General features: G+C 39.7%; 1 protein-coding gene across 7 annotated transcripts in view; it reads left to right on the top strand.

Annotated features, from left to right (window-relative positions):
* Positions 1–592: 592 nt before the first annotated feature.
* CACNA2D1 (calcium voltage-gated channel auxiliary subunit alpha2delta 1) overlaps positions 593–14902 on the top strand; it is a 503379-nt gene continuing 489069 nt past the window's right edge. For all 7 annotated transcript variants that reach the window (XM_021689797.2, XM_021689799.2, XM_021689796.2 and 4 more), the window contains exon 1: positions 593–847. In XM_021689797.2, the coding sequence (XP_021545472.2) occupies positions 753–847 (95 nt within the window). In that variant the 5' untranslated portion in view covers positions 593–752. The remainder of the gene's footprint in view (positions 848–14902) is intronic.

Genomic DNA, 14902 nt, shown 5'->3' with positions numbered 1-14902 from the left:
CGAAGACGCAAGCCAAGTACTCGGCTGGAGCTCTGCAGCCTGTGGATGCCCGCTGGGCGGCTGGCTGGCCCCCGGGAGCCCCGTGGGGCTGGGTCCGCTCCCCCGCCTTACGCCGCGCGGCGGGAGCAAGCCGACGCCGACTTTGGGAGTTCCTCTCTGCCTTGTATGGAGGGCTGCTCCGGGCCCGTCTCCGCCCGACTGCTCTGACGCCCAGCCCTCCCGCTGCCCACCCCCAGCCACCTCCCTCTGACTTGCCCGGAGAAGCCAGACGGAGCCTCTCCCTGCCACAAGTCTCTCCGCCAGCCATTCCCCCATTCCTGCATCCACCCCCACCCCCTCCCCAGCGCCGTCACCCCTCCTCCGCCCCCGCCTCCGCCTCCGCCTGCTCCCCCGGCAATCAGGGGAATAAATCAGGGAGGAAACCGAGAGGCACAGAGATAGCGAGAGCGCGCGAGCGCCGGCGGACGCGCCCAGGTCTGTTTCCAAAGTCGCCCTTGATGGCGGCGGAGGCGCGGCAGCCGCGGCGCGGAGCAGCCGACGCGCGCTAGTGGGTCCGCCCGCCGCCGCCCCTTCCCCCGCGCCGGGTTTCGCCCCTGCGGTCCCCCGCGCCAGTCCGCGCTCCGGTCCCCGGCGCGCCAGCTCTCCAGACGTCCGCGGTCCGGCCGGCGTGTGCTCCTTCTCCTCCCGCGGTTTCCAGCACCGTTCCTTCCCCCGGCTCGGGAGGGAGGCGGGATTGATCTTCGATCGCGAAGATGGCTGCTGGCTGCCTGCTGGCCTTGACTCTGACACTTTTCCAGTCTTGGCTGATCGGCCCCTCGTCGGAGGAGCCGTTCCCTTCGGCCGTCACGTAAGTCTCCGGGCCGGGAAGGGCTGCGAGTGCGGGCCGAGGGGTGCCGCGGGAGCTGGGCGCGGGGACGGTTCCCGACTAGCGGGGCTTTTCTGCCCGTGGGGGTGGGGAGCGATCCGGGCTGGGATCTGGAGAGGCTGAGCGGGAGGTGCGCGCCGCTCGCCGCCGGAATGCGCGCCGAACCGGCGTCTCGGGCGCCTAGGTGGGGCCGGGCTGTCCCGGGAAACGTCCGCCGACGACTCGCGGCGCCCCAACCCGTCTCCGAAAGGGTTCCTTAGACTTACAGAGTTTAGCTGTACTGGGGGGAAGAAAGTTTCCAGCCAGATATCCGCTGTCCTCAAATCCAGTCCAGGAAAAAAAAAAAAAAGTTGTGTTTGCTTGGGTGTTTTACAAATAGGTAATTTCATGCTTGCCAGGGTGGCATGGACTTCTCCCGCGCTTGGCCTGGGGGATACTAATTGCTGTAGTGCCCAAACTCATTAAATCCCAAATTACTGGGCGCACTTGACAGTCTGTGTCATCCGAAGAGTGCTCGCTCGACGCAGCTTAGAGTGCTGTCCACTCAAGGGGCTCGCGGGTTTTGGGACCACACCATCCAACCTCCTCATCCTTCATTTGAAGCATCTAAGTGCGGGCAGACACGCTGTTCCTGTTCTTAGAACGAATAGAACCTATTCTTTGAGGGAGCGATGTACGTTTCCAGAGTCGCCTGCAATTTTCTCTTATTTTTAACATTTCTAAAATCACTTAAAAAATTCGCTGCCGTTCTGGAAATAGAGTATTTAAAGGTAACTCTATAGTCACACGGCAGGAAGGGAATGAAAAATAATAATTCTCTTTTCTCTCAGTCTGGAAAAAAAGAAGCAAAGTCAGTAGCTCATAAAAATATATACACATTTTTAAATGCGCTGAAGAGCCTATCGGGCATTTCTATCGGGCATTTTGGGAAAGCATTTATTTTGGTTCTTAAAGCTACTTTAAAGCTTCTAAGAGTAGATGATCTTAAATGGATGAGTCACTTTAATGCATTTTACATAACAAAAACAAAGCCCAAGGTAGCCTTCCCGATATTTCTGCTGTTGGGAATTATTTGCTGTCCTTTGTTGGCCGAGTGCTGAATACTGGAGTTTTTGGTGGATGCTAACAGTGAACCTTTACCACTTGAAACCCTGCAGCGATTATTTAAGATGCAGCTTAAAGTATTTATTACATTAGGTGTCAGTGTAAGAATCTGAAGGATGCACATTCTCACCCGGGGAAGGGGAGTGTCGAATATTTTTTGTCATTGATTTACAGTCATGTTCCTTTTTAGATAATCTTCCATAAAGATGATTGCAGATCCTTTTTGTTATGAAGCGAAAGGGGAAATACCATCTGTAGATCTCTCTTTAATTGGTAGGATGTTCCAAGCGGATATTTTGAAATATATAGAGTAAGAATTACTCTAAAGATGCTTCAAAATTATTCACTCTTATTAGGAAATTACACTTTTATTGATTGAATTCTTTATTCTTTTTGTAGCTTGGCCTATAAAGCGAGAACTCAAGTGACTCGCTTACATTTGTGTCAAATGGAGAGGTGGCTCTTCAAAAAGGAGTCTGTGTGTGCAGTTGACATATTTTTAACGTGTTATTTTTAACTGACAATTTATCAATATTTCTTTCATTTGGAGGGAATGCATCATTCACCCCACTGGGGCAAACTGTGACTTTTTACAGATACAACAAAATACAACCTTTTATTCCAGAACATACCATTGTAAAATACTAATGTACAAATCCTTATTGTGAGAAGGACCTCTGCAAAAAATGCTTTGCTAAAATTAAAATAACTTCATGTTTATGATCAGAAATTCACTGGAGACAAGACGAAAATAAATAGGGAAGAAAAATAGGAATTAGGAAACCACAATTTCTTCCCCTTGAAAGGATTTGAAATTTATTTTTTAACAATGGGAATTTAAGATATTTTCAAATAATATGAAACATTAATTATTTTGTAGAGTAAAAGCTTAATAAAAGACTTTGTAGAGCTAAGTCAGTCTCCTGTAGGTAACATTAATGCTATTTGTATAAGTCTTGTGCATCTTCAGTAATTTATTCCTGAAGTTAAAATATTCTGAGGAGAGGAGAAATGAGAGTTGACGTTTGTACTTCTTGTTAGGTTTCTGAATAAACTTTATGAAATTTAAAAAAGTGCAGTGTTAATTTTGTCAAGGTGTGCCATTTGCTTTTCTTGCAAGAAAAGGATTCGTATTGTTTATCATGATAAATCTCAAATCTTTGGAAAAAAATTCCAAGCCTATAAAAACTCAGTACAAAGATTACATAGTATCATTGAAGGCAAACTGTTAACACTCCTATGTATAAATTTCTCTGGAAATCATTAATAAATCCTTTTCGTTTTTTTTTTTTTTTTGACAATTTTATTTTTCCCCAGAAAATGTAGTATCAGTTTTAGAGGAAGAGCATGCCATCAACACAGTATAAAATTAATTGTGCACTCACTGGAGTGGGACCCGAATTAGAATTACTAATACAAAGCTTTAATTTTTTTAAGTAGTGTTTACAATAATATTAAAGGTTTAAGTTTTATTATAATAAAACAAATGTATCCTTTTAAATTTCTTTTTTAATTTTTCCTGGTTTAGCATATATTCTCACATAGCATATTCTTCTGGATTTAAGTATAGTTAAACTGTTCTAAGACCTAACACTAAAATAACAAGGTTCCCCTCCCCCCACCAAGAAAGGAATTTTGATACAGTTCTTTTGCTAGGTTAGGCTTTACTTTTGGAAATGATTGTCTCAATAAAGTGTGAATTGTAAATATGCCATATAGTATCAACCACCTAATGCATATTGGTTTATATATAAATGGAAGTCACACCATTTTCATGTTATAGTATGCACATATTGGTAGTTTAAGATAAGAGTTTTCAAAGAGGGAGAGTTCTTGCTTGTTCTAAAAATAATTTCTTAGCACATAAATGAAAACACTTTTGTTTTAAAACTCAGAATGATATGTATGTTAGCCAGTATTGTAACGTTAATTTAAATCTATTGCTTTTTTAGAATCTATTTACAAATCTAGATTTTAAAAAAAATCACTGTAGTTGTAACTATTTAATGTTAAACTTTTATCTCAGTCACATCAAAATACCAATCAGTCAAGAGTAATTGGCTGAGAGCCCATTGGTATATGAGGATTTTAATATAGACTGTGTAATAGGATACACATATTAATAAGAATTTTAGGTATCTAAAGGAAATAGATACATCTCATGAAACAGTAGTAGTTTGGGGTTTAAATACTTAAGATATAAATATTTTTTTCTGTTATTAGACAAATTTATATTTACAGGCTATAGAAAATAAGTTTATGTCATAACATGGGAATGGATATCTTTTTCATGTGTTAGAAGTGACATAATTATTTTCATTTGGGTTTACCAATTTCTGTTCACATACTACATGTATAAGGAAATGTGCCTTAAGATAAAATATGAGGTAAAGTAATAAGTGTGAATTAAGACCTAAAAACAATGACCATTAATAAATCCCTTTCTCAGCTCTTTAATTTGTTCTCATAAGCTTAACCATAAGACAACATTTATTATTCCACAGGTGTATGTTTAAAATATGCAACAGTAGGTATATTTTTCAGATAAGTAGTAACATGATGTTAAATATCTTAATATTTATACATGGGTATATGTGTAGCTATTTGGATTGGCATTTGAATGTGAGCATTAGGCAGAGAGTAATGGATATGATCTAAAAAACATTTTGGAAAGGTACAAGAATCTAAGCTTATGGTTTTAGAAAGGAAATACGATGTACCTTTATTGTTGTGTGTGGCTTTCACCAGTTTAATTTTAATTTAATAAGTGCATATAAATTAAAATCTATAGCAAGTTGTTCATTTTGAAAATAGAAACTTTACTACTCTTTTTCTTCAAAGAAACCTGGCTGTGCAGACTTTTCTATTATTTCGCCAACACTGGTTAAAAAAAATAATAAAATACTTTTCATTCTTGGGTTTATACATCGTAAGGTTTTGCAAAAATAAAAATAACACATGCAAATTACATATTCACATTTACTGTTTAGATTTATAAGTATATATAAGAAATAACAATGCATTTAGGAATTTTTAAAATGACTTAAAAATTGTACCCATACAAAGTATTATTTAATTGATATGTTTTCTGGAGTATCATTATATAAAACACATACACAGAAATTTCTGTTCTTTTCCTTGTTTTTTATCTGTTTTAATACAGATACAGATTTCCAGGGAAGTAATCTGTTCTTCTCAATTCACATCTTGTTTTCTAATGAATGTCTTCGAACTGTTTATAACCTTAAACTGGAGACTTAAATGGTTAAAATAAAGTGTATTTTAGGGAAATCATCTGATCTGTTGATTTCCTTCAGTCCCTTACATGTATAGACATAATCAGTTCCAACATAAACATACTTAGATAGGAGTTTGAAAAAAAAAATCAGAATTTGTTTCAGTGTTTCTAAAAAAGTAACATTTTGTTATTACTAAAGTGTCAGCCTTCCATCATTTGTGATAGTACTGTTGTAGGATTTCAGAAGAGCCTATGAGCTGCTCACCATGGGGAATGAGGTCTGTTCTATCACATCCAGTCCTCATTTACTTAAGACTTAGAGTGTGCATCAGACCCTGTGTCATACAGTGTCGGCCACTTTTTCTTTTCATGGGCTGTTTATGTCTAGTACCACAAACGTCCCCAAGCCTTTCATAGGATTGCTTTCCAGTAAACTTCAAACTGTATCAAGATGGTCAACTATGTAGCTTAGGCTTGATTTATTGTGTGTGTGTGTGTGTGTATGCCCCAAATCATGAAACTGGTTGTGTCATATTGTTTACAGATTTGAAAGAAAAAGGCAATTGACTTCAGTGTTAATTGAAATAAAAATGGTAGTACTTTGTGAAAAATAATGTATTTACCTTTTCCTTCAGGGCCTAAAATATCAACATTGCATAATTAGATAACTTGTCTACTTTATATTATAGTATTTTATTTATTAGGTAATATTTTATGTGTATATATGTATTATATGTAATATATACGTGTATACATATTATATGTAATATATACATATATTGTGTGTGTATATATGTGTGTATATACACATGTGTGCGTATATATATGTTATATATATGTGCATGCATGCACATGTATTTCTTTTAACCTTCTTCAAGTGGTTTGCTAGGGTAGAAAAACCTCAGTGAGGTAAATTTATTAACAGTCATGGATGCTCAGAGATTCCTGCCAATCCACAACTGTGTTTAGTGGTTGATTGTCTTTCAAAATATTTTTGTAACACTAGCATTTCAGAATAATTTGTCAAGAGAATCAAAGGAGACATTGTATACAAAAGCAGCTTGCAGTGCTCAGGTCCTATAGAGATGAGTTATTAACATAATTGATGAGTAATAAAGAAAGTATGATTTTGCCATCTTTTTAGCAAAATAAGTACGGGAAAGAAACTACTGCATTTGAAATGTTGGGCACCTATTAAAAGGCCTTTGCATACTAAGCAGTTTTTATTTCAGACATTTAGATATGGGATACTTAGAAATTTGTAAGAATGAAACATATTTGGTGTGATATGCTTTAGGAATAAAGGATAAATGTGAACAGTTTAAAAAATTTTATTTGTAAAATGTAAACTGTTAGGTTTCCCTTATGGGTTTATATAATTTGTAGTGATTCAGTATTATTGCTCCTTTAAAATTGCCATTTATACAGATTTTAACGAGATAATAAACAAGGAAAAGATTGACATTGTGGCCACAACGAACTGGAACACTTTTACAGTTAATTTCAATAATGCAGGATCAGGTTGTTACATATGAAGCAATATTTAAAGTTCTCTTTGAATATGAATGCGGGATATTTCTGGCTAAATGTTATTTTAACATTTGCTTCTTCTGATTTTTTTTTAACCATATGCTTCTGCTGGATTAAAAAAATTAGGATACATTTTAAATTCTGTATCATAAATTGAAGAACAACTTAAAGGAGAAATGATGGCAATGGATAATAATGGTGTTGCCCATTTTAAAGGCTTCAGATTTGGGGATACTCTTACTGTCAATTTGAAAATTCTTTTTCCTCAGTCATTAAAAATTTATTATAGTTGTCTCTGGGCAAACTGGAAAAATAAGTCCTGTATTCTTTTATTCAGACAGCTAATTGCTACTTCTCTGTCTTTCATACACCTACCCATTTACTGTGAATCATGATTCATTATTATTTGCATATAACATCAAATCAAATGGGGAGTTTTTGCTTTGTTTTCTCCCATGTGACCTGTGACCAGACCTCAGGACCTTCTCACTTGAATCTTCTTTGGCTGTTTCAGGGGCCTTTCTCTTACCCTCAGACATTTCTCTCTATAGGGAAATTGTTGAGGGATTTTAATGCACAGATAAATCTGTAATACATGATCAACACTTCTACCAAAATTGTCAAACAGTCTAGACAATTGTTTCTTTTGACATTTTCCCACCTACTGTGGGGGATAATTAGGGGAAGGAGGAGAAAGAGCTAATAAAATTGTTCTCTGTCTAAGGTGCCTACTGTCAGGCTATAGAAAGGGACGGTTAGACATTAATGATGTCTTATTTTGAGGGTTAAAAGAAGAATGGCTCAGTAAAATAAATGGGCTTAGGCACACTGAGGAAATCTGTCTTAGAAAAGCGATCAAGAGGTGTTGTGGTGAAAATCCCATGAGAAATGATGCATGGTACGTGGGGCAGACAAAGGAGCTTTCCGATTTACGTGGTGTGAATTTACATTAAGGATGCTAAGGGGTTACTGGTTATTTTTTAATTTTCTTTTTTCCCCCACTTCCCAAGTGAGCGTGGCTATTTTGGAAATTATGTTTCCTGAACATCATATTCATTTATAGAGACCTAAATATATTTATAATATGGACATTCACCTTAGAAACCAAAGACAGTATAGTTGTCAAGATCGCAAAAAATAGAAGCAATTAAACATTTTTTTAAAGAAAACCTTGGGATAATGGTTAATTAGATAAGAGATATTAGTATAACACCTTATTAAAAGCTTAAGTGCTGATCATCAAAAAAGAAATTCTATAAGTAAATTTCTTGAGTAGATGACAGAGAATGAAATAACTTGCAGATAGGTAGGATTCTAGGTGGTACATTTAAGACTTCAGACCTCTGAGTACGTAGTACATCATATGTTTTAATTTACGCTGTCTTTTTTTTAATGTCTCCTGCTTCAAATATTTTTTTTTTTTAAAGATTTTATTTATTTATTTCAGAGAGAGAGAATGAGAGAGAGCACATGAGAGGGGGGAGGGGCAGAGGGAGAAGCAGACTCCCCGCCGAGCAGGGAGCCCGATGCGGGACTCGATCCCGGGACTCCAGGATCATGACCTGAGCCGAAGGCAGTGGCTTAACCAACTGAGCCACCCAGGCGCCCTGCTTCAAATATTTTTAACATCAAATGTAATTTAACGATTAATGCAGGTATTGTTATTCAGTGTAAATTATGTAGTGCACTGAACTATATGCAGAGTATCCAAAGTGAGGAAGAGAGTCCCCAAGGAAGACATTTACATCTCCCAACCTACTTTAAAGCAGCCGGATCTGTCAGAGCATGACTAAGGAAAAGCACATAGCATGTTGAAGAAGCACTGTCTATTTTGTATTAGGCATAGGGCTTCTGGGTGGGAAGAGATGTTGCTGGGACTGGGCCATTGGTTTGAGTCTCGGTTGTAAAATGTTTGCACCTAGGCTGTAATTTCGTAAGACCTGAAGTGGGGGATGGGCAGTGTTCACAACAATGTGGACGTTTGTGGTAGCCCAGCTCTGCGTATTCGAACAATGTTGGCCTTCATCCTAGGGTTTTTTAAAATTAAAAAGGAAAAGTAATACATGTTGAATCACAGTGTGTAGATGATAGATTCAAGAGCGCCAATAATTGGAGACAGGGAGAGCAGTTAGTAAACCATTGCATTGTTCCCAGAGTGAGAGATGCCCAAGGTCCAAAAAAGAATAGTGGCGAGGGGAGAGCAGAGCAGATGGGAAACATAAGGCAGAAGTAGAATTTCAGGTGCTGTTGGTTATGGGATTTGGGGAAGTAGGAAGAGATCAGAGTCAGAGATGATTCTAAGAGCTCTATCAGGTAAACCATGCTACACTGAACTTGGTAGACTAGAGAACACAGTAGGAATGGTGGGGATGAAAGTGATAGTTCCACTGTTGGACATCTTGAGTTTGCAGGGTCTCTGTAGATGACTATTCAGCCATTAGAAATAGGTATCTGAAGGGGATTTGAATAATATAACGGTTCCAGTAGAGTGTTGCAGAAAGAGGCATGGTTTCAGTGCCTTGAGGAGTTGGTAGCTGGTGGCAATAAAACAGCAAGCTGCGGGTTGTTCTTTCAAGGAATTTGGCAATGTGAGGAGAGATACAGAGAGTTCAGAAAAGGGAGTTTGAGGGATTTGGCATTCTTTTGTTTACAGAATTAAAAGAGTTATGTCAGGCAATTTGGAATTGTATGTAGGAGAAACCCATAGGACTATCTTAAACCAAAAGTGGAAATATTTTTCACTGGTAGTGGCTGGATGATCCTTCACGGGAGTTTAAGGTCAAGGATGTGCCAACAATGGCAAAAAGGGGTGCGACTGCCATCAGGATCATCTCTCATTCCAGTCTCTGGTTTTCTTTGTCTAAGTCTTCATTCTTCTCTGTCCCTGCAAATTGGCTTTCTCTGCTTCCCAGTGTTTATTGAATGGCTGTGAGGGCTTACAGTTTCTCCACTGAACAGTTTGAGACTAGAATCCTAGTCTGAAACATAGCCTCCTAAACAAGGTATGTTGACATTCTGAATGTGGGCCAGATGACCATCTCTAACCCATTCAGTTGTGACCGGGAGATGGGGTTTGGAAAAAGGACTCTGGTTGCCTGAGCTTGGGTCACTTCTGCACATGTTGGTACCATCTCACTGGGAGGTCCTACACTGCAACAGGCCAGTTGCTATTACCGTGAATAGAGCAAGAGGCAGTTCTTAGAAAAAGGCTCCTGGAGGGTGGGGAAGGTTGTAGAGACAACTAGGTAAGTGTTACCAGATGGGAGATTTGGGCTTATCAGAGGGAGAAGGCCAAATGGCAGAGATGAAAGAGATGAGAGAGGCCGTGATTGATGGGAGAATGTTCTGACAGAGGCAGGTGAGGCAGGGATCCAGAGGAAGAACAATGTCTTACAAAGTAACTTCTGAAATATGAAATAGCCTTGAGAATTAAAGCAGATGGTTGGAATGTAAGATAGACACACTTTTAATTTGCTGGAGACGTTTTTAGAGGAATGCTCCAAATTACAGATTCCATTTTCGAGAAGAAGGAATGACGTGATTCAGAAATGTAATACATACACATTAGCAATGTTCAAATTTTGAGATGCACCAACTAGAGTATTTGATGGTAACAAAACTCCAGTTCACCGCTGTATTCCCTTTGGACGGAGCAACATTTGGTTCCCTTTTGTCTTTTTCTTTTATGCTTTATAAAAAAAATTTTTTTAAGCATTTTATTTATTTGACAGAGAGAGAGAGAGCGAGCACAAGTAGGGGAAGCAACAGGCCGAGGGAGAAGCAGACTCCCAGCCAAGCAGGGAGCCCGATGCGCGGCTCAAACTCAGGACCCTGGGATCATGACCTGAGCCGAAGGCAGACACTTACTGACTGAGCCACCCAGGCGCCCCCCCACCCCTTTTTTGAGAGATATCCTTGAAGGTGTGTGTAGTTTTGCAGGTTTTAGTATTGCATGTGTTTATGGTGGGAAGATGTTGCAGACATAGCAGTGAAAAGGAAAAAAAAAAAAAAAGAGCAAATAGTTCTTTCTTTTGCCAGTCTAGTGTAATTTATTTGTTATTTGGCAGATGAGGGTAGTTTACTGGCCCACCCTGTAGGTGCTCCCACCCCACCCCATATCCAGTCTTTAGCACAGGGCAGAAATTTGAATTGCAACAGATCCGTGTCAAGAAAACAAAACAAGAGATTTTATAAGATCACAGACCCCTGACAGATAGAATATTCCTGCAAAGCCTCTCCCTGGTCGCCCCTTACAAAGGGCATCTCAGGTCTCCTGAAGATCTGGAAATTACTGGCAACTGCCATCACAGCGGTTCCCTGAGTGTCCAAGATGACTGAATGAGTGGCTTGGATCACAAATGCCAGTGGATCTAAGAATCAGTCTTGATCTCATTGGTCCCAGCTCAGTGTGGAAAAACCACCCTTGTGGTTTGTAACAAGAGATGAGAAGAGTCAGATGGAAGAGTGGGCTAAATAGTTCCCTTTTGTGACTTTGTTCCTTTTTTCTCTCCCGTAGGTGTTTACAGTGTACTTGAGTTTATTTTGATGTCTCTTCTTGCAGCATGTCTGGGCACTCATAATTACCAACAACCATCTTCCAATGATTATAATATTGCTTTCTGATCACTTTGAGTGCCTGGTGTATGCCAGGCACTGTGAATTAACACTGCGTGTTTTTTAAGCCATCCAACCTTCAAGCCAGTCCCCTAAGAGAAGTATTATCATTTTCCCTGTTTTATAGATGAGGAAAGTTAACTTTAGAACTTGAAGAACTTTTCAGAATTTTCTTAAGAGCTAAAAATTTGATCCCAAGCAGCTTGATTCAGAACCCGACACTTACCTGCTGTACGTTGCTGCTCGATTACGGCGGGAGCTCGGTGTGTTAGCATCCACCCTCTCACCTGGTCCAGTTGTGGACGGCTGCATATTCCAGCAGGGAGGTCGAGTGGAAAGAGGCGTCTTTGTAAAGCAGAGCAAAACCAACTCTCGGTTTCGATTTCTCCATCTGCAGAACAAGGATAATATTAACTTAATCCTGAATCACAGTGTTATATTATGAGGATCAAAGGAGAGGATGCATGGGGAACTTTGAAGGACTGTTTAACGGGCAGGCTTTATTATTTGTACCACTTGTGATTTTTCTGCCTTCTAGAAATCATGAATTGATGACTGAGGTTTAGCGAGCTAGATTCTTGTGCTAATACATCACTCGGGCCATTAGAAAAGCCTGAAATGAATGGGCAAAGAAACGTTTAGCAGGCCTGAGAAATGTCTCTTCCTAAAACTTGTGTAGCCTTTAATCCTGAAGTGGAAATGAAAGGACTAGAGTAAGTGAAGTGTTCTGTCTCTGGGTTAAGGACACAACCCGTGTCCTAAAAGGGACCACGGAGACAGCAGAACCACAAAGGATTTGATGTGTTTTATCTTGACATTTCAGCCAACACCTGTTGTCTGAGAACTGTGCCACAGGAGGTTGAATCTATTTTTAAAAGCCATCCCTTTGCTGATAACCTCTCATTTTCAAACACAGATGTGAGTTTTCAGCTTCAGGACAGACTGTTGTAAAGTTAATAAAGCAGGGTGTCCATGATGTTTATAGAAATGATTTCAGACAACCCTACAAATTGGGCGAGCACAGAGGAGTAAAACCGAGGCCAGTGCGTTTTTAGCAACCAACACAGAAGTCGGTAAAAATCTGCCAAGAGCGTACTGAAAAAGGCCAGTTTTCATTTGACTCATCCAACTGATGATTAGTTGCACTCACCTAACCCTACCCCTTCACTTTACAGTATAAATGGAGGTCAGCCTGTTACAAACTTTGATCTTTTTTGGTAGAAATAAAACACCTAAATAAAATTACTACTGCACATATATCTAATCGATTCCTGGAGGAAAGCAATGTTTTAGATGAAACTGTGCATTAATAACACGACTCAGGAGTCCAACTTGGTGATACCATTGAAGCAGCTTGTTTTCGAGTGCCAGGGACCGGCTTTTTTATGGCAGTCATCTTGACATTTGCCACAGAAAGGAATGTGCAAAATTCTTACGATGTTTGTCACTTTAAAAATACCAAACCCTTCATTGCCTAGACATTATATTAGAATTGACTTAAATTTGCATCTGCAGAAATGTTAGGAGAGACAAACAAATGGGCCATGGGAAGCCTCAGGAGGATGGGCACAATGGAGGGTGGGCAGATTGCTCTAAATTAGACATGCAGAATGCTTGGTTGTCTCTGCAAACACCTGATTTTCCTGTCGATATAAATGTAGAAATCAGAATTAATTTTCATGAGGTAAAATTTTATTGTGCATGGGTAGTTCAGTTTTCCCAGGGGATTGATTGATACATGGTGTTAAGGTCTGCTGGTGAGTAATTGTTTAAAATTTATATTAATACTCTACGGGAATAAATAAACATAGGGGAATGGTAGCTCATCACAGAGCAAACCATGTATGATAATTAGATGAGGTCATCCATCTCCTTAAATTATCAGATGTGACACAACCTGTCTGTGTGGTGTCTAAAAGCCAGCTGAGTCCCTGGGTGTAAATGACCGTGACAGAGGGGTGGTTGGAGGGTTGCAAGCCTTGGATTTGGTCCCACCCTTTCTGGGTTTTTCTACAAGCGAAGTAGATTGGCCCCTGGAATTCTGTTTTTATAATATGCACGGGGATCTAAAACCCGAGATCAACAGGCTGCTCAGAATCTGTTTTTTTTCTCTTTTTTTCTGTTTCCTCTACATCCCTACCCTAATTGCAGGGAATCATATTTATATGCTGCATATAAATATGCTGTGTATAAACATTATAAATGATGTTTATATTTATTATATCTAATATAACAATATATTAGGATAATAGGTATTACATATATTAGACATTATATGTAAACATAAATATGTTAATGCATGTAAATATTGTATATAATATAAACATGATTTATATGAAATGAAAATAATAAAACATTAATAACGTACGCATATAGATTCAGATGTGTTACATGTATGTAGAATATATATTTAGAAGACATTATAAAACCTGGAAATGCTTTCTACTACCCAGAGGTGCTATCATACGAATGAAGGATTGCAAATTTCATTAGGAATAATTGAAACATCAAAATGGATGGGATAGGATGTATGCTTGCTGATTATAATTTTAATTTTTTGTTGGCTTTGAGTCCTGTGTACCCACTCTTTCACATCTTCCAAACCCCACAGTGATTCCATATTGCCCCCCACTTGCCTTGGAAAGTTGCTAGGAAGCCTGTTGAAAGACATTTAAGCAAAGCCAGAACCAGACTAGTCTGTCTTCTGCAAGTCCCAAGGACTCAAGGAAGGCATTCTGGTGTGGTCGAAAGAATCAGAGTTTTGAGTCCGGTAATGTGAAGGTTAAACCCTGCCTCTGATACAGTTTGTGTGATTGTGGGACGTTAACTTCCCTGAGTTTCATGCTCTGTAAAAGAGGAATCATACTCCATACTTCTTAGGGGAAATTCTGAGGCTTAAATGAGAGGCTGTCAAGTCCTGGTATGTGTCTGTTCCCCTGAATGCATTGAGCAAAGGGTGGAAACTTTTGGTTTCTTTCATCCTATTTACTTCGCAACCAGGAGAACTGGAGGTTTTTCTCCTGGTTTTAATCCACTCCTAGGGCTGTCAATGGACATTATTAGGGATTACTTGGCTTTTCTAAATAATCTCTTATTCTGTGCATGTCAAACAGATCAGAGCGTTGGGAGAAAGTTTTCCCTGGAATGAGCATGGGAACGGGAGGACTAAGTCAAAAATGAAACACACCAGACCTTGTTCAGTGTCCTGAGGTCGGGCTCGAGGTTCCTCATGGCTTGAGTCGTGGTGGTAGTCTAACGTTGGGTTGTAGGTCTCTTGGGAGAGATGACAAGCTGCATCAGCTGCCGGTCGGGACCAGGCCCAGTTTACCAAATTAAAACAGGTTCCTCCCAAGACATGCAGGTCTCTTGTATTTTAAAGGAATTTGGATGTTGGATTCATGCTAAGTATCATTAAAGCTTCATTCTTGTACCTGACTACCAAGTACTTATGGTTCTAAAAAGTGCTCATCTACGGTGTGGTTACAGCCTTTCTAACCAGGCTTCTTCATCTGAACTGCAGAACCCCCAGATAATGATTTGAGAGACTCTTT

Source organism: Neomonachus schauinslandi, chromosome 12 (assembly GCF_002201575.2).
Source record: "Neomonachus schauinslandi chromosome 12, ASM220157v2, whole genome shotgun sequence".
Lineage (NCBI taxonomy): Eukaryota > Metazoa > Chordata > Mammalia > Carnivora > Phocidae > Neomonachus > Neomonachus schauinslandi.
The sequence above is the reverse complement of the archived record's forward strand: the minus strand, read 5'-3'. Positions and strand labels throughout refer to the sequence as shown.